This window comes from Perissodus microlepis, chromosome 18 (assembly GCF_051167445.1).
Source record: "Perissodus microlepis isolate ML-2025 ecotype Zambia chromosome 18, ASM5116744v1, whole genome shotgun sequence".
Lineage (NCBI taxonomy): Eukaryota > Metazoa > Chordata > Actinopteri > Cichliformes > Cichlidae > Perissodus > Perissodus microlepis.
In genome coordinates, this window is record NC_140478.1 from 29,906,895 (window position 1) to 29,926,909 (window position 20,015).

General features: G+C 40.7%; 2 protein-coding genes across 2 annotated transcripts; one reads left to right on the forward strand and one right to left on the reverse strand.

Moving 5' to 3' along the window:
* The first annotated feature begins 571 nt into the window (after positions 1-571).
* Positions 572-6,367, forward strand: LOC146368149 (uncharacterized). The gene has a single exon (XM_084913667.1). It carries the CDS (start codon positions 1,297-1,299, stop codon positions 5,752-5,754), a length of 4,458 nt encoding a protein of 1,485 aa, XP_084769793.1. The 5' UTR covers positions 572-1,296; the 3' UTR covers positions 5,755-6,367.
* Positions 6,368-6,425: 58 nt separating this feature from the next.
* On the reverse strand, positions 6,426-18,984 carry LOC146368150 (uncharacterized). The gene is made up of 5 exons (XM_084913738.1): positions 18,798-18,984; positions 15,701-15,916; positions 14,372-14,587; positions 12,674-12,904; positions 6,426-9,505 (listed from the first exon to the last, which is right to left on the reverse strand). The coding sequence occupies exons 1-5, from the start codon at positions 18,979-18,981 to the stop codon at positions 8,646-8,648; spliced, it is 1,707 nt and encodes a 568-aa protein (XP_084769864.1). The 5' UTR covers positions 18,982-18,984; the 3' UTR covers positions 6,426-8,645.
* Positions 18,985-20,015: the final 1,031 nt, after the last annotated feature.

Here is a 20,015-nt window from a genome sequence, read left to right on the forward strand (position 1 = left end):
ACTTCACGCAAAGCTCACTCTCTCTCGGTGTACTTCAAGAACAGTTTCCCGTCTAAACATCTCTGTTTTCTGCATTATTCGCTTGCTTATTACGCACAAGTCTACTGTTGTTTACAGCACTGTCGGCTGCTGTTTTTTTGTTTTCTTTTTACTTACTTCCGAAAAGAAAGCCTAATATTTTCTGTTCAATAGACTACTGAACAAATTTAAACTTTTTAAAATTATGCAACATTGCAAAATGCTTACCTGTGTCTCAAATAAAACCTCTGTAACTCTGCTCTGCTTCATTTCAGCAGTATCAGCTAATGTTCATATGTTGATAAATGGTTTTCTTTCGTTTTTGACCTACATAGAATATTTTTAAAGGTCATCTGCTATAAAATCCCATGCCAGGAAAATTGCCTTCAGGGGCGATTCTAGGAACAGAGCTTTGGGGGTGTTGAGCACCCAGAGAGCTGCCCAGCCAGCCAAGAGACTCTACTCGTCACAATGAGACTTGCTCCCTGTCCTCATCGTCTGTTGTCTTCGTCTCTGTTATCAGTCATCAAAATTTTACCATCTCTGTGTGTGATGGCATCAGCCACACAGGGGTAAATTAGTCCATTTTTTACTTTATTAATTTGCTTTGCAGTTTTCTTCATTAATCATTTGGTTAAACCTAACACTGGTATTATGAGGCGCGCACATAGTAACATTGTATGGTTTTTCTAAAATGTTTTGTTATATTAATTATGTTTCTCTTTCTTTGAGTTACCTGGGTTTGGGTGGTGGCTGTTTCCTGTCTGGGCAAAAGGCGTGGCTGAGGACTCTGGGAACAAAATGCCTGCTCAGCAGGACTAACCATGGGCTTACCAGGAGCAGGGGTGTTTTAGGTTTAGTTAGGTTATTCTGTGCTTAGTTAATATTAGTGTGTGTTTTTGTTTCCCCCCTATTGTGTTCAAATGGTTTGGCCAAATCATTATAAAAGCTACCCTCATGTGTCTTTGTAATTAGGTCAGTTTGTGAGTTAAGTTGTGTCTCACTTTGTTTTGTTTAAGTTTTTGGAAATTCCTTTTTGTAGAGTTATATTTAGTTGACCTCTTTTATGGGCCTGCTAAGTATGTTTTTGAATTTTGTTAATTTTGGACTTTTTGAGGGTTAAAATAAAGGAAACCCTTTTTGAAGATATTTTTTTGCCTGTGTCCTCTTTGCTTTGGCTGCTTGGTCCCTCACAATTGGTGGCAGCAGTGGGATCTGCCAGTTGAGGACACAGTTTTTTTTTCTTTGAGGTTTTTTCACCCCCAGAAAAAAAGAAAAATGCATCGGGGAGGAAAGGTGGAAAAGAAGAAAGGAGTAACTGTTCAGAAGGAAGCTGATGCTGAGGAGGAAATTGGAGTCTCTGAAATGGTTGAGAGCACTGAGGTTGAAGAAAGGGAGCCATCTCTGTCAGATCTGATGTCAATATTGCAAGCTCATATGGGTCAACAGGAGGCTCGGGAAGCAAGGCAAGAAGAGGTAACTGCACGACAAGAGCAAAAATTCAAAGCATTGCAACATCAATTTCAGCTTTTACAGTTAGAGGTGCAGTCCCGGACATCACCAGTACCAGAGCTACCATTACCTACCACAGAGTCACCAGAGTCAAGGGAGCTACCTCACATTTCTAGCTCTCCTCAAGCTCAAGCTGAATCCAGTCAGTCATTATCAGGTCAGTTTTCATTGCATGAACCCAGACTGGAAAAGTTGACTGATAGTGATGATATTGAGCATTTTTTGACTACATTTGAACGCATTGCCTTAGCATATCGTTGGGAAAAAACAGACTGGGTTTTTCGATTAATACCACTGCTAACGGGCAAGGCAAGAGGGGCATACGTTCATATGGATATTGATGACTCTCTCAGCTATGACAAAGTTAAAGCTGCAATTTTGTCCAAGTATGATGTTAACCCTGAGACCTACAGGCAGCGATTCCGTTCACTGGAAGTCAGGCTTGATGAGAACCCTAAGGAGTTGTATGCTCGACTTAAAGATCTGTACGGGAAATGGATTCAGCCAAAAGGTAAAACGAACCAAGAAATTGGTGAAATAATCATCCTTGAACAATATTTGAGAATGTTGTCCCCTGAGCTACAGGTTTGGATTCGAGAGCACAATCCGTCTTCTGCAGTGAAGGCAGCTGAGCTGGCAGAAGTGTTTGTAGCTGCCAGGAGGAAAGGGCAACCTTGGACCTGTAATGCAAATAAAATGCCAAAGGAAGGCCCCAAATCAGCCCAGATGTATCATCAAAGGCCATTGTCAGCAGATAAAACTCCTGTGGGTGAGAACCAGTTTGCTGGCAGACCATTAAAAAATTCAAAAAAGATCTTTTGTTACCTCTGTGGGTTAGAGGGCCACACAAAGCCAATGTGCCCAAAAACCTCAGCTAAGATGGTTCAAATGTGTTTCATGCCACGTTCACATGCTGAACATGGGCTCCGGTGTGACCAGACTGTTAAAATGATAAAAATTGAAGCTAATGGAACAACTTTAAGAGCTTTGCTTGATTCTGGCAGTTCTCGTACACTGATACACAGAGATTTTGTGCCCCCCAATATTGTCCGTGTTAGTGACACCATCCCCATTTGTTGTGTGCATGGAGATGAGAAGATGTACTCAACAGCTGACATGTACATTAAAGTGAATGGACAGACTTACCTTTTAAATGTTGGGGTGGTTGATAACCTGCCTTATTCAGCTATTCTGGGACGAGATTTTCCAGTGCTTTTTGATTTGTTGGAGTCAGACCAGAATCATCAATGCAATGTGGCTGTTACTAGAGCCCAAGCTCAAAAATCTAGTGAAACCTCGGAAGTTTTCAGTGCCTTGCCATTTTTTAATGAGGAATGGGAAGTTGCACCTGGGAAGCCTCGGAAAAGTCGCAGACAGAGGAGACAGGAGAAGTTCCAGCATACTATAGTACACCCAGAAATGCATACTGACCCAGACTTGCCTTTAGGACTTCAAATTCCTGGCAATATAATAGAGCTGCAAGAAACTGATCCTAGTTTAGCTTCCTGTTTTCAGCGAGCGATAGACAAGGACCAAGTAGAGGAGGCAGGCATTAACAAAAGTGACTATGTCTTGCAAAATGGCATACTTTACCATCAGGTGGGCTCACTTCTGAAGCTAGTGGTCCCCCAAGAAGTTAGAGAAACAGTGCTTAATCTGGGACACTCTATTCCTTGGGCTGGCCACCTTGGTAAGCACAAAACCACAGCTCGTATTAAACAACATTTTTTCTGGCCTGGCCTCCATAGAGATGTAGCCTACTTCTGTAAGAGCTGTCCTCAGTGCCAGATGACATCCTCCAAAGTCCCTTCCAAAGCTCCACTCCAACCACTGCCTATTATTGGTACCCCATTTGAGCGCCTCGGAATGGATATTGTTGGACCCGTTGAAAAGAGTAAGTCAGGGAATCGCTATATGCTTGTAATCACTGATTATGCAACTAAATATCCAGAGGTCTTCCCACTGAAATCCATCAAGGCAAAATCAGTAGCTTTCTGCCTTGTACAGCTCTTCGCAAGAGTAGGGTTCCCACAGGAAATACTGACTGATCAGGGGAGTAACTTTATGTCCAACTTACTAAAACAGGTGTACAAGCTGCTGGGCATTAGAAGCCTGAGGACCACCCCATACCATCCTCAGACTGATGGGCTAACAGAACGGTTCAATCAGACTCTGAAGCAGATGCTCCGGAAGGTGGTAGATAAGAATGGTGCTGATTGGGATCAGTGGCTTCCTTATCTTCTCTTTGCCTACAGGGAAGTGCCACAAGCCTCCACTGGTTTCTCTCCGTTCGAACTTTTGTATGGGTATGAGGTACAAGGACCTCTAGCCCTGTTAAGAAACATCTGGGAGGGAGGCAAGGAAAAGATGGACTCTGTTAACATTGTTTCCTATGTTGTGCAGATGAGGGAGCGACTGCAGAAAATGAGTGAGCTTGCTCAGTCAAATATGACCAAAATTCAGCAGAAGCAGAAGTTTTGGTATGACCGAGCAGCTCGTCAGAGGTCTTTTAGTCCTGGACAAAAGGTGTTGGTGCTCCTCCCCACTGACAACAACAAGCTATTGGCTAAGTGGCAAGGGCCCTTTGAGGTTCAGAAGAAATTGGGGTCCACTACTTACCAAGTGTTCATTGCTGGAAAGCCACGCTCCAGCAGGGTTCTGCACATAAATCTTTTGAAGGAATGGGCGCAGCGCCCTGAAAAGACAGCAGAGGTGATGCTCATAAGGGGTGTGCCAGAGGAAGAAGAGGTTGGTGAGCAATACTTGCCTTCTGCTGATGTGGTAGATTTTGACCTTAGTCATCTGCCAGATGATAAACAGCTTCAGGTGAGAGCTGCATGTAACTCTGAGGTGCTTCAAGTGAATCCTGGCCGAACAGATATTGTTGAGCATGACATTGTCATTAAAGAGGGCGTCTCAATAAAGCGTTTGAGCTACAGGATCCCTGAACGTCTGCTGATATCCCTGAAGAAGGAAATTGACCTCATGTTGTCCTTGGGGATCATCGAGCCATCAAAGAGTGAGTGGTGTAATCCGGTGGTCCTGGTGCCAAAGAAGGATGAAAGCATGAGGTTCTGTATAGACTTCAGGTACCTAAACTCAGTATCACTGTTTGATTCATACCCCACGCCACGCATTGATGATTTGCTGGAACGGCTGGGGAAGGCAAAGTACTTGACCACACTTGACCTGTGCAAGGGATATTGGCAGGTGCCACTCACGGAGCGATCAAAGAAGTTGACTGCCTTTCGAACACCTTGGGGTCTCTTCCAATTTACAGTGATGCCATTCGGGCTGCATGGGGCTCCAGCAACCTTTCAGAGATTAATGGACCAAGTACTATGTGGTTTCTCAGATTTTGCATCTGCATATCTTGATGATATTGTCATCTACAGCACCACATGGGAGGAACACTTGGAACATCTGCATGCTGTCTTCGACCGTCTTGGCGCTGCTGGGTTGACCGTGAACCCCTCTAAGTGTGTTTTTGCCTCTGCTGAGACTGCGTACCTGGGCCATGTGATCGGGAATGGGGTGATCAAGCCTCAAGTCAGTAAGATCCAAGCCATTGAGTCTTGTCCTCTCCCACAGACAAGGAAGCAACTAAGATCCTTTTTGGGCATGGCAGGCTTTTATCGTCGGTTCATACCACGATTCTCCACCAGGGCAGCTCCACTAACGGACTTGATAGGCATCAAGTGTCCTAATCAGATTAACTGGACAGAGGAGGCTATAGCAGCTTTCAAGGACATCAGTCAATCACTGAGTAGTGAACCAGTTTTGTACAGTCCAGACTTTAATGAGCCCTTTTTCCTTCAAACTGATGCATCTCATAGGGGTCTGGGAGCAGTGCTACTTCAAGGTTTGGAAGGAGAACATCATCCTGTTGCTTATATCAGCCGAAAGCTGTTCCCAAGAGAGGTTCGGTATTCAACAGTGGAAAAGGAGGCCCTTGCCATCAAGTGGGCCCTTGATTCCTTCAGGTACTACCTTCTTGGAAGAGAATTCACCCTGGAGACGGATCACAGTGCACTTCAGTGGATGGAAAAGATGAAAGATAAGAACGGAAGGATCACAAGATGGTACCTTGCTCTGCAACCTTTCCGGTTTGTCATCAAGCACATTCCTGGGAAGAACAACGTTACCGCCGACTTCCTCTCTCGCTGTACCAGCGAGAGTCCTGAAGAGGGGGGGTGTGTGATGGCATCAGCCACACAGGGGTAAATTAGTCCATTTTTTACTTTATTAATTTGCTTTGCAGTTTTCTTCATTAATCATTTGGTTAAACCTAACACTGGTATTATGAGGCGCGCACATAGTAACATTGTATGGTTTTTCTAAAATGTTTTGTTATATTAATTATGTTTCTCTTTCTTTGAGTTACCTGGGTTTGGGTGGTGGCTGTTTCCTGTCTGGGCAAAAGGCGTGGCTGAGGACTCTGGGAACAAAATGCCTGCTCAGCAGGACTAACCATGGGCTTACCAGGAGCAGGGGTGTTTTAGGTTTAGTTAGGTTATTCTGTGCTTAGTTAATATTAGTGTGTGTTTTTGTTTCCCCCCTATTGTGTTCAAATGGTTTGGCCAAATCATTATAAAAGCTACCCTCATGTGTCTTTGTAATTAGGTCAGTTTGTGAGTTAAGTTGTGTCTCACTTTGTTTTGTTTAAGTTTTTGGAAATTCCTTTTTGTAGAGTTATATTTAGTTGACCTCTTTTATGGGCCTGCTAAGTATGTTTTTGAATTTTGTTAATTTTGGACTTTTTGAGGGTTAAAATAAAGGAAACCCTTTTTGAAGATATTTTTTTGCCTGTGTCCTCTTTGCTTTGGCTGCTTGGTCCCTCACACTGTGCAAGTCTGCAAATTTCTTTATTAAATCATAAGATTCTTAAATTCATCAAGTCTCTCTGTGCCTGGGTCCTCATCACAAAACATGACATCACTGTTTTGTTTGTTTTTAACACAATTTAATCCCCACATTTGTGAAAGAAAAGCAAAACACTTTTGTCTGTAACAAAACCATAAAATCTGATAAAGGTTATTTAAATGCTGCAAAAGAAGAATGGATTGGAATAAAAAAATACACATCCTAATCTTAATTACTGGGGGAAAATAATGAGTGACGCTCATAGTGAGTAAAAAGTAAACAGTGCGTTTTTTGGACAGAGATTCACTTTTAATGTGCATGTATAATATAATACAGATATATATATATAAAAAACACTCCGGAAACATAATAAATTATTACAAAATATAAAAAAAATATATACATAAAAATGGAGGCAACTTTGCCTGTGGTACAATGTATACAATGCATGAAAAAATCTTTACTGCAGATACTAATTTGACCAATTTAATAATACTAATTTTGCATTAGATTCATGAGTTTCATGCTTTCATAGTGGTACTTAGGAGAGCTTGACATTTTTTATCAGGTGGTTCATACTGTAAAAAGTTTGAGAAACACTGATAAGTGTATGTGTGCTTTTGGAAAACATTTAAAGCTGCAGTACAGAATCTTTGAAACAAGCTTAAAACATTTTTAGAATATAAACAGAGCATCTGCTTCTCTTTACAGCTCCTCACGTGCGTACTGCGGCAGTCATACAGACAACTGGACGGTCCAAAAGTTGGCCTACCTATTACTGGCTGAGGTTTTAGTAGAGTTGTGGCTGAACCACATAAAAATATATAATTAATTTTAATCTCCCCAATCAATTATAACGTGAAGTTGGAATGTTGTTAAAGAGGGTCAAAAATGTTTCAACCCAGTTTGTTTAGCAGATTCTGTATAGCAGCTTTAATATAGGGAGAACACAACTTCCAGATTGTGTGAGTAAAATTATTATTATTTTTTTTCTTTGTCAGTTTAACAGTTTCTGTTTTGCCTGTCACTGTTCCCTGTCTGTTTTCTTACCTGGTTCTTCCTGATCTTGTACTTTCTCCTCACATTCTCCTCTTTCCTCTCTCCCTCTTCGGACTGACAATCATACACAAATAGATTTTATTCAATTAGATGAAAAATTACATTAATATGAAAAAGAATACTATTAAGATCACTAACAAAAAGTCCTCTCTCAGTTTACTTTCAACCAAAAGGCAAATAACCAAACCACACGAACATCTAATAAAAGATAAATATTGAAACACTGAAGCACCCCCAAAAATGGGCTAAAATCACCCCTGATTGCCTTCATGTTTTTCTGTCTTTTATCCTCAATTACTTTGACACAAAGGCATCTGCTGTGACGCTTACACCTTTGATAAAGTCTCGCAAGTGTCAGCTTTCTTTTTATAGATATAAAGATATGGATATGTACTGATACGTGATCAGAATAATAATATTTCTAACTGAGGCAAAATTTCCCAGATTCAAATCGACTCAAATCAAATCGTGGATCGAATCGATTCGAGACCTTGTGAATCGGAATCGAATCGATTCTAGAAATCAGTGACGATGTCCAGCCCTAAGGACACTCTTTCGAGGATGCCAATGTTCACATTTTGGACAGAGAGGACAGATGGTTTGAAAGAGGAGTGAAAGAAGCCATCTATGTCCACTGTGAGCGACCATCTTTGAACAGAGGCGGGGGTTTACGACACCAACTCTCTGCCATCTATAATCCAGTTTTGAGATCCCTTCCCAGATGCCTTAACGCCCACTCACATCCTGGGCCATCTGACCTCAGGAATTCGCATGATAAGGTGGGGCCAGGTTTCACAATGAACACACCCGAAACTCTGGCTGATTGGGACCCACACCCAGTTTCACACCTTGGCTCAGGCGATTAGACGATCATCAGGGGGTCCTTTTGTCCCTCTGTGGGGGGATACTCCCACTAGGTTTATATCTGGGACTCTCCACCATTTGACCTTAGAACTGAAGAAGCTTCTCGGATGAGAGGTGAAACGTCTTCAAGTAACTTAAAGAAGTCCAGACGCTTTTCTTTGCAAGCCCCTTTGACTACGATGACCTGGATGACTGATAACCTTCACAGACACTCCAGCCCTATTAATACTACAGATTTTCATGCCTTTAAAACAAGTTGCACTAATAAATGTAAGCTTTAAATTTCACTAATTAGGGGATTCTACAACTTTGGACAGTTTGGGCCCTCTCTATGACTCAGACTTCTCACCTGTGTGAATTCGCATATGTCTCTTCAACTGTATGTTTAGACGAAATCTTTCCCCACATGTGCTACAGGAATATGGCTTCTCACCTGTGTGAATTGTTATGTGGGATTTCAACCTTGATTTAAAATTAAATCCTTTCCCACAAGTGCTACAGGAATATGGCATCTCACCTGTGTGAATTCGCATATGTCCCTTCAACTGTGTGTTTAGACGAAATCTTTCCCCATATGTGCTACGGGTATATGGCTTCTCACCTGTGTGAATTGTTATGTGGGATTTCAAGCTTGATTTTAAATTAAATCTTTTCCCACAAGTGCTACAAGAATATTGTTTCTCACCTGTGTGAGTGTTGATGTGCCTAGTCAAGTCTGAATTACAATGAAATCTTTTCCCACAGGTGCTGCAAGAATGTGGTTTCTCACCTTTGTGAATTTTTATATGTTGATTCAAGTTTGGTTTAGAATTAATTTTTTTCCCATAGGTGCTACATAAATGTGCTGTCTTGGAATTTTGAACTGTCAGTCCTGATACAATTTGCGCTGACTTTATACTGTGTGAATTATCATCCTTTCTTTCGTCCTGATCTGTGTCAGGAGAGTTGTGAGAAAGGAGCTGGTCACTGCTTGGTCCTGGTTCACTGTGGTCACTTTCTTTACAGGCAGAAAATGTTCCGGTCTCCTGCTTTTGTACAAGCGGTTTTCCCTCTTGAGCGGTACTGAGTTTCTCCTGTTCCCCTTTAATCTGCGAAGGATCCTCCTGGTCCAGAGTGGAGTTGTTCTTCCGGTTACAGACCTGCTGATCTGTGAGCCCTCCCTCATCCTTACAGTCATGTTGTGGTAAATCTGAAGCAAAAAAATAAAAAATAAAAAAAAAGCAAAAAATGACATACATTTGAGAAATTACAAGGTAACCATTAGCAGGTCTCCACATGGTAAGCATGTTGCACAGATATACCAATTAAAGGCATGTTGGAGGGACAAGCTGTTTTGCAGAGAACGCTCCTCTTATGATCAATTTAAGTTTGGAATTGTATATTCCAGAAAGCAGAATATAAAATCTGTTTAATTCATTTTTTCCATTCCATGCTGCAGAGAAAACATGTAATTCTTTAAACTGCCCAAACAAAACGAGAATCGATTGGGCGGAAATTTTAAATTGAAACAATTGTCTTCTTCCTTCCTTCTTCTCATAAATATTACTCTGTTGGAATTTGTGTGATATCAGGTGACTGTTGAGTCTTTGTTTTAATGTGCATGCGTCAGCTCAGTAAATATCTAAAACAGTTGAACTCTTTTCAAACTCTGGCGTTGAATTACAGATATCGCACATCAATTAATATAAACAGATCATCTACGATGAGAAAATAAAGACAATATACAGTGAGGAACATAAGTATTTGAACACGCTGCGCTTGTGCAAGTGGCTCCTCCCTGAGTCTGCCAGAGGTTTCTTTGCAAGTACTCCCACTTAGAAATCATGGAGGGGTCTGAAATTCACATTGTAGGTGCATTCCCACTGTGAGAGACAGCATTAAAAAAAAAACAATTAAGGAAATCACATTGTATTATTTCTAAAAAAAAACAAAAAAAATGTTTGTATTGCACTGCTCCACATAATACATAGACACCCTCTCTAATCTTAAGATTAGGTTCTGGAGTGGCCTAGCCAGTCTCCTGATCTAAGTCCTCTGGAAGAACCTTTGGAGGGAGCTGAAACTGTGTTGCTCAGTGACAGCCCCACAAGCTGACAGATCTAGAGGAGATCTGTGTGGAGACCAGGGGCGTAGCGTGGGGTTGGCTTACTGGGCTTAAGCCCGGGTTGTTTTGTCAGAAGCCCGGGGTCTTTTGGAGTGTAATTTTTTCATAGTTAGATGCCTGGCTGACAACTGTATAAAACAAAAAGTACACACAATATTCGAAGCACATAGTGCACACTGTGGGAATTTACGACTGTGCGTGAATCCCCCCTGATATTGGTATGATCCGAGCTCAGGCACTAAGCGACTGAGCGAGAGGGCGGGGCAGCTGCTGCCTGTGAGTGCGCTGTTGGAGAAACGGAGCCAGCCATACTAAGGAGAGCTTAAGTTTGACCAGGTACCAAAGCAAATCATTCGTACCGTACAAATAATGTAAATATGACGGTGCATCACGAAAGATTGATATCAAACTGATCACTTGACCAATATTACGTTACTTGCTCTTCGAGTGAATCAACAAATGGCGAAATGAAAAGCCGAACAAATGCTATTTTTTTAGAGAGTCTTAGCTTACGTGTGTTTATTTCATATTTTCAGTTCTTACCCTCCCCGACTAAATCGGTTTCAGTTATGTACTGAAATATAAGAATGGACATTAGAGGGTTCTTTCAAAGAAAAAACTCAGGTAAATGTTATTTTATATATTATGCTTTGTATGTTGTTCAGTATATTTCTATGCAAAACAAGAGGGATTTGAGTACACAGCAGGATATTCACATTTGTAACCAGGTATTTACATACACTTTAGGGAGAAAACACAAAACATTTTTACTATACAACATCAATTTAGAGTAAACTTTTGTTTTAGATAAATATTGAAATATCTTTTGAATTAGTTAAATGTCAGAATAAAGAGAGAGAGAGAGATCTGTCTATTTATTATCCCTTTCATCAAATTTAGGAGCACATATACACTAAGTTTATTGTTAATTAATAAGAAAACTCCAGAGGATTCCATTCTGAGCTGAAGAAGCTTCTGATAGGTTAGTAGAGTCCATGTGAGTAAATTAGTGGCACACCTGTGGATGCATATAAGGCAAAACACAGAGCCTGTTTCTTTGAAATGGGAAAATCAAGAGATGTCAACCAAAACACCAGAAAAAGAATCGTGGAGCTCCATAAGTGTGGCTCAAGTTTGAATACAATTTGGTGCCATTTGCAATTAAGAAATACAGATAGTTTTTCTCTTTACTCTTAAAGTTAACAAATATGTTTTTTATATTTATCAATCTAAAAAAAAAAATAAACATTTAGTCTGATTTGATGTTACAATTAAAAAAGTTTGTGTTTTTATCTGAAGAGTTTGTAAATATCTGTATATTTGATGATTGTCAGCACAAAGAGAGAGAGAGAGGAAGAGGGGAACAGAGAGGGAGAGAGAGGAGAATGAGGACAGAACAGAGAGGGAACAAAAGCAGGTGAGACACACATGGTCGTTTACCAAAAGTATCACCGTATCATAGGTACTCATGTATCTCGTACCTAGCGTTTCTTTTTAGGTTTGTTATTTTTCAAATTCTGTATTTATTAAGTTATGCAGGCTTGTTTGCACAACAAGGCTAAATAATTATATAAACCTTTCTCAATCTAAATAGTGGACTTTGGTAGAATTAAAAAATAAGTGTAGTGCAGGTCTATGATGATTTTTAGTGCTACTATCATCTAGTTCTGATTCTGGTTCTGTCTTGGTTAAATCCCAAGTAGTCCTGATTTTGAACTGTTGTAGTCCTGTTTTAATTCCGGATCAGTTCTGGGTCTGGTTGAATTGGGGTTTAGTCCTCGTGTCTTGATACAGCCCTGACCTTGTTCTGCCTTGCTGCTTAATTAAAAAACTAGTTTAAGGTGTCCTGCACATGTGATATATATTTTTCCCTATATGAAGTCATTCTTTTTTGAACAAAACTCAAAACAGAGCCAATTAATCTTTCAGTCATTTCTACCCCCCCCCCCCCCCCCCCCAAAAAAAAAAAAATCCCACATGCATACTACCCTTTTGGGCTAAGCCCCAGGTGTTTCAAATGTCTGGCTCCGCCTCTGGTGGAGACCTGTACAAACCTGGTCAAGAACAGCAGGAAGCCTTTGACCTCTGTAATTGCAAACAAAGGCTTCTGTACCAAAGATTAACACTGATTTTCTCAGGTGTTCAAAAACTTATGTGGATGGTATTGGAGCCATGGGTGGCTTCAAACGATCCACAATCATCCCTGTGACCAAGAACAACAAGCCCACATGCCTTGACTACAATTTTGCATACCTATTCTGTTTAACTTTACTTCAGGGTTCCACATGATGCCTAGTTCCTGCCCAGTCCAGACGATGATGCCTTTGGTTTCCTGGTTACGTGCAAGCTGCTCTCCTTCCTGATTGGTGTACATTTCCTCCTGTTCCGGGTCTTCTTGGTTGAGACTGGGGTTCCTCTCCTGGCTACAGACCTGCGGGTCATCCAGATCCTCATTTTCCTTACAATCATGTTGCCGTGGGAGGTCTTGATGGAACAAATGACAACAAAAATGAAAAAAGTTACACTGTGAGCATGTCTCTCAAATATGTGAGCGATATTTAAGGTGCACAAATTTTTTAAATATTATCTCTCGTCCGGTTGGCAGCAAGGCAAAATGGCTGCGTAATTTCTGAGCTCCTCGGGGTCGAGCAAATTTCCCCTTAAATTCAAGTTCTTTTTACTACTTCTATGTTTAAAACAATGCAGGGGTGGGGACAAAGAAAAAGAACAAGATACATGAACCAACTGAACAGTATTTTCCAGAAGAGAGAGAGAACACGCATGCGGATATGGCTAACTCAGATAAAGAAAATGGCGAGGGGGCCAAACTCGAATCTTTGCAAGAGGGCATTAAAAATATCAGCCAACAAATCTTTGACCTCCAGACGGAGATGAAAGCTGACTTCAACGCATTCAAAGAAGATTTCAGGCGTGAGTTGAAAGAAGACCTGAATAAATTCAAAAAGACACAAACCAACAGCTAACGGCTAATAAGCTAGCAGTCCAAGAATACGGTGAGAAACTTGAGGAAGCCGAAACACGAGTGGCAAAAAGCTAGAAGACCTTCAGTCTAGATCGACAAGAAATAACCTGCGAATTTACGGAGTCCCAGAAGGAGAAGAGGGCAGCTCTGTAATAAGCTTTGTTGAAAATGTGATCAGAAGAGAGAGGCTAATACCTGATGGCACTGACCCTGAAAAATAGCCACAAAAAGTTGCGATGGATAAGCTTGGAAAATAGTTTTAAACCAGGACAATATGACAAGGCTTTCAAAGAGTGGACCAACAGGGGCCTGACTGCTTTCTGTTTAATTACCAAAACGGACAAAAGTAGGAGCTTTCAAGAGCTTAAAGACATGTTTGAATTGAAAAACCAGGATTTGTTTCGATATCTACAACTTCGAGACTACTAAAATAAAGAGATAGGTGAGGCTGAGATGATTAACTCTTTTAATTGAAATGATGTGCAACGCCTACCAACAAAAAACAACAAAAATCTAAATTATACCTCAATTTGATGAAGAACCAAAGATTTATCTTCTGGTCTTGCTCTAAAAATCTCTCATTCTGGAAAACAGTGGGTGATACTCTACAAAAGGTTTTAGGTTACAAGGTTCCTGAGGACTGTACTGCACTATTTTTAGGAAATATTGATGATAAGGTTAAAAGAGAGGATTTATATTTAACTAAGATTCTTCTCACTGCAGCAAGAAAAGCCATTACCAGGCTGTGGCTTAAGCCTGAGACTTCCTTCACTGGACAAACATAATTCAAAATTTTTGTTTTTTATTAAACAAACAGAAGACGTTGAACCCGGTTTATATTTTACAGTGCTAACAGAAAACATGTCTTCAGTGAGGTAGTATGCTAGACGGTAATACACGCCACGTGTCTTTGTCATGTCATCACCCGACGTTTTAATATGTAATCTGTATATTACAGTTTTACATACCTACTGTGGTCAGCTTTACTCCAGATTTCCACAACAAATCCACCTCTTCACCAGTCCACACATTAATGCCTTCAGCCTCCTGCTCCAGTTCAAGCTGCTCTCCTTCCTCACTGCTGCACATTTCCTCCTGTTCCTCTCTAGTCTGTGGAGGCTCTGGGTCCTGCTGGTGGAGACTGGAGCTCCTCTCCTGGTCACAGACCTGCTGATCATCCAGACCTTCATCAACAAAGGGACACAAGACAATGGTGACTAATGTGATGATAAGAAAGATCAAGAAAGATTAAAAGGGTCATCTATTGAGAATCAAGCTTATGGTTTCATAAGCTGGGGTCTCATTTTTACATGCCAGTGATCATCACACAATGTGAAAAAACAAACAAACAAATGAAAAGTAACATGATCTGAATATTTTAAGCATTTGAAGAAGGCAGATAAGATATGCTGTTAATTCTAATCTTTTGATATTTTACTGATAAATATACACTGACTGGTTACTTTATTAGGTACACGTTGCTAATACTAGTGATAGATAGTAAGTGATGATTCTGCAATGAATCATTACTTGTTATTAATCACTGGCTCTCTTCCAGAGCATGTGTTTGTTTCCCTCTTCCTCTCTCACCCCAACCAAATGTTCCTCAGATACTTTGGTCCATATTGACATGAGAGTTTCAGACAGCTGCTGCATATCTGTCAGCTCCACATGCGTGATTCAAATCTCATGTTCCACCACATCCCAAAGGTGCTCTATTTTGTTGAGAGCTGGTGACTCTGGAGACCACCCGAGTACAGTGCGGTGTCATTTTAAGTATGTGTGGAAAATATCTCAACCACCATTGCACCATCACCTGGTGTGGTGGTGTAATGGTGTTGTAGCTCATTACACTATTCTATTGTTGTAGCCCATCACCTGGCTTTTTGATATGAGTCATATTCATTTCTGTATCATAAAGCAGCGGTCCCCAACCTTTTTTGCGCCACGGACCGGTTTATGCCCGACAATATTTTCATGGACCGGCCTTTAAGGTGTCGCGGATAAATACAACAAAATAAAACTAGTACCGGTACCGAAAAAAAGAAAATTTATTCATAACACACCTGAAAAGACCAAGGAAAACCGAGTAAACGATAAAAACGATAACAAAATAACGCTGAAAACCGATAAAAACCCTGAAAACTATACATTTCACACCTGAGCCTCAACTCTCGCGGCCCGGTACCAAATGACTCACGGACCGGTACCGGTCCGAGGCCCGGGGGTTGGGGACCGCTGTCATAAAGTATAGTATAGTTTACTGAGCATGAACATGAACATGAAACTGAACATACCCATTCTGGTCAGCTTTACTCCAGGTTTACACAACAAATCCAGCTCTTCCCCGGTCCAGACATGAATGCTTTCATCCTTCTGCTTCAGTTCAAACTGCTCTCCTTCCTCACTGCTGCAGATTTCCTCTTGTTCCTCTTTAGTCTGTGGAGGCTCTGGGTCCTCCTGGTTGAGACTGGAGCTCCTCTCCTGGTCACAGACCTGCTGCTCATCCAGACCTTCGTGTCCAACGAAAGGACACAAGCAAATAGTGACTGAATGTGATGATAAGAAAGATCAAAAAGGATTAAAAGGAAACTGAGAATCAAACTTATGGTTTCACGGCCTCTTGCATTGTTGCAAATGTTGCCACAGAAACAATCACTCATCTAGGATCTATTTTTTAGATGTGGCTGCCAGTTATTATTACACAATGTGAAAAAACAAAAACAAACAAATGAACAGCAGCATGATCCCAATATGATAATGAAAGATTAAAGTGTTTTATGAAGGCAGGTACCACTCTCTGTAAATTATACAGATGTTTGTGCTGGAAAATGCTAACAGATAAGCAGTCTCTAAAATAATCAGATCAGCCAGTGCAGCACAATCACCCACACCATGATCAAAGTGATCACCGTTATTGATCGCCAACACGAGCCGAAACGCTAGAGTATTTGAACACGTCTACCAAAGAAAGTTGCCGGTAAGTCTATTTACACAGATGAAACTTCATACACTTTACTGTGGTGTATTACTATTGTAGATCAATGCATTTATCCACACATTCCAAATGCTTCCAAAGCATTGGCAGGAATTGTCCACATGCCCACCATGTGGCCAACTCCTCAGTAAGGAAAATCGCTATCCGGTCTTTAAGTGATGACGTGATGAATCCTGCTTCCAGTTTTCCAGATTAACTGGCGTCGCAGATCAACTGGCTTTGGTCGAACAGCTGTGTGGTAGACTTGCTTTTCAGGAGCCGCTACCGACAAAACAGCAAATAAACACCAAATATTTAATCTGTGATATTTGTGAGGTTACCTCAAAAACACTGTGTCAGCCTTGTTGCTCTTTAACAACAAAATGTTTAAAAATGTCGCGAGTTTACCTGGATATTCTCATGCAGGAGGCGATCGCGAAAACAGCAAACAATTAACACCACGCCGATGCTGCTCACGGGACAGCAAGAGTAAACGATCGGGAGAATCTTGTAGTTGTTATCGCTCCCCTCGTACGTTCTATTACTCCGATTTCAGAATCACAACTAAAGCGTGCAGTTTACTTTGTGTGCACTCAAATGGAGTCGAGTCAACTAGCTCCACCTGTGGCCAAGTGCCATAGCCTACAGCCAGATTAACTTGTGACAGACATCTGCACCTGGCTCCATCGCCACGTTTGAATTTGCTTCGTGCACAATACATTTGGAACTTTCTATTTTGTCTGTTTTTGTGTCTTGCAAATAAACCTTTAAAATACATGAAATGGTATCATGTATTTATTTTTGGCCTACATCAGTAGGAAATGCCAAATTATATACACAAAGTTACATAAATCACTACTCATTCATGATGATTTCAGTATTTCTTCCCATAACAAAGAAAGAAAGCACCCGCTGCTTGTCGCGAAGAGCGATACGCGCTTTCATGTCAAAAATCGTCATAAATAAGACACCAGAAAAAGTCGCCAGATTTGTCGCTAGTCGCTTTTTCGAAAAAAAAAAGTCGCTAAAGGCAGTGATGTGACGTTCTGTATCGACGCTTCAAAGCTTGTGTCGAGTAATGGAGGGGGCGTTTCCGCGATGCGCGTATCGAGGCTTGCTTCATTTATGGGAGGAGCTGAAAATGATGACGTCCGAAGCCTCGCTGCCCTGCTGTACCACGTGACTGGTTCATGAAGTGGTTCGCACTTTGCCGCGAGCTGTGACAGAGATATAAACCCCTCAGACTTCATTCAAAATGTAGGTGTTTGATGGAGAGTTGCGGTTAGTGAGAGTTTGGAGACAGTTTGGAGGTTTATGAGAGCGAGGAGAGAAAGTCAGGAGAGAATGGAGCCAGCTAAGAAGAGGAGGATGTCCTCCCCTGTGTGGGAACATTGTGATTTTATTCCTCCCAACAAGGTATGTAAATTTCTACAGAAGATGTATTTTCATAATACTGATGGTGCAATACAATTTATGTTAAGCGGCTTTACTTTTGTACAAGGTGAAGTGTTTGCTATGTGCCAGGGAGCTGGGATATAACAACAACACCTCATCCATGTGCCATGCACTACAGAGCTTTGCATGTGAATAGGGGGAATAGGGGGAACACCGATTCTGGAGCAAGACCAGGTGAGCCATCAAATGTCATGATAATATAGCATGCAGTAATGTTACTAAATGATATAACAATATTATACAACTGTAATAAGTTACGTGTGTGATATTTATATTTGTGCTTTGTTTTTGTTGTCTTTCCTCAGGAGAACAATCTCAAATAGATGAAGACCTGGTTAGCATGATGATTGAGGACTCCCAGCCATTTAGCATTGTGGAGGACAAAGGATTTAAAAGATTTGTTAAATCATTAAATGTTTTAAATGTTCTCCCCACTAAAAAGGCCATAAAAGCAGTGAAAATTTAGTTTTTACAGAATAAAATGTGAACAGGCAGGACTGCTGTCCATACCTCAACGTTACAAAAGCACAACCACTGTTACAAAACACCCCAACCACACCTCACCTCACAGTAAATGATCATTTCCATTTTAAGCATTTCCAAATGATCATTTCCATACTGCCAGTATAAATATACACAGTATACTGCATCACTACAATATAGATGTTTTACACACTCCTTTTGTTGTTGACATTTACAGGCTGTGTGCAAAAGGCCACACTCTTCAAATTCATGCCAACTAATATTTTTACATCCAGTAGATGTCCTACGAAGTTTCAAGAAGCTTTGCGCTGGGGTGAACCAATTGGATGAAAAGCTTCAGTGCTTCATGAAGCTTCATCTGCCCATCACTAGCTAAAGGGGTCTGAAAACTCGCCAAATATAGCGACAAAGTCGCTAAGTTGGTGCTGATGCCCACGTGAATCACACAATGGTCCCGCAACCGCCACAAGTTTACATACCTGTATTGTGTGACTTTATCCCGGGTCTGATATTCAGCAGTCTTAGCTGACTGATCTCTTCCTCATATCGGACGATCGTTTTTGCAAACTCTGAGAAGATTTCTTCTGCAGCAGTAGTTAATCTCTCCTGGATAACCTCTCTCAGATGCTGAACTGTAGACATTGCAACAACAACCGATACCATCCAACTAAAGTCTTGAAACTTTTCTTTCTTTCTTTCTTTCTTTCTTACAGTTGTATTGGCGGTTGGCAAACAATTGAAAGGTGCATTACCGCCACCAACTGGTATGGAGTATGGTCTGGAACGACGCTCAAAAAATAAAAAATAAATAAATAAATTAATTAATTAATTACCTTAAGTAGTTTATACACATTTCTGCTGTCAGAGTAATTCCACCACAAATTCAAGTAGGTATGACGGTATGCTTGTAGCTCATATTTATAAAGCCAGGACGGTTTGCCACTTCATTTTACACATTAAAGTATGTTTGTAGGTCACATTCACAAAGGTAGCATGGTTTGGCACTTAATTTTACCCTTCAGAGTATGTTTCTAGCTCTTATAAACAAAGGTAGGATGATTTGCCACTGAATTTTAGCTGTTAAAGTATGCTTCTAGCTGATATTCACAAAGGTAGGATGGTTCACCACTGAATTTTTAGCTGTGAAAGTATGCTTCTAGCTCAGATTAACAAAGGTAGGATGATTTGCCACTTAATTTCGTGTTGTGCGCATGGGCAAAAACAACGGGTAGGATGGATTCCCAGAACAATCAGGAGCAGATTTCGCATGGACGCAAGGGACATGTCCCCACTAATATCCATATGAGTGCCTCATTAGTAATGTTTGTATAGTGTGCTTAAAATGTTGCATAATTTTGCTGAGAGATCTTTTACTTTGTGGTAATCTTAGATGAGTAGTTTTATGGACAAAACCCACCAGGTCATTCAGTGTTCCCTTAGTGCTAATGTATATAAGAGATGTTGGTGTAATATAACTGAAGTAATGTTGTTAAGTCCTTAAAGTCATATTCTGTAATTGTCATGACTGTATTTGAAGCTATTTTTTTTATTTTTGCATGATACCCGATTTATATGGAATATGGCTGAGGTAACCTAAAGTCTAAAATACATTTGTTTAATAGTAATTTAACATTATACAATTCACATATAAAACTATGAATTGTAATTTTAAATGGTTTAAAAGCATGTAGAATAGC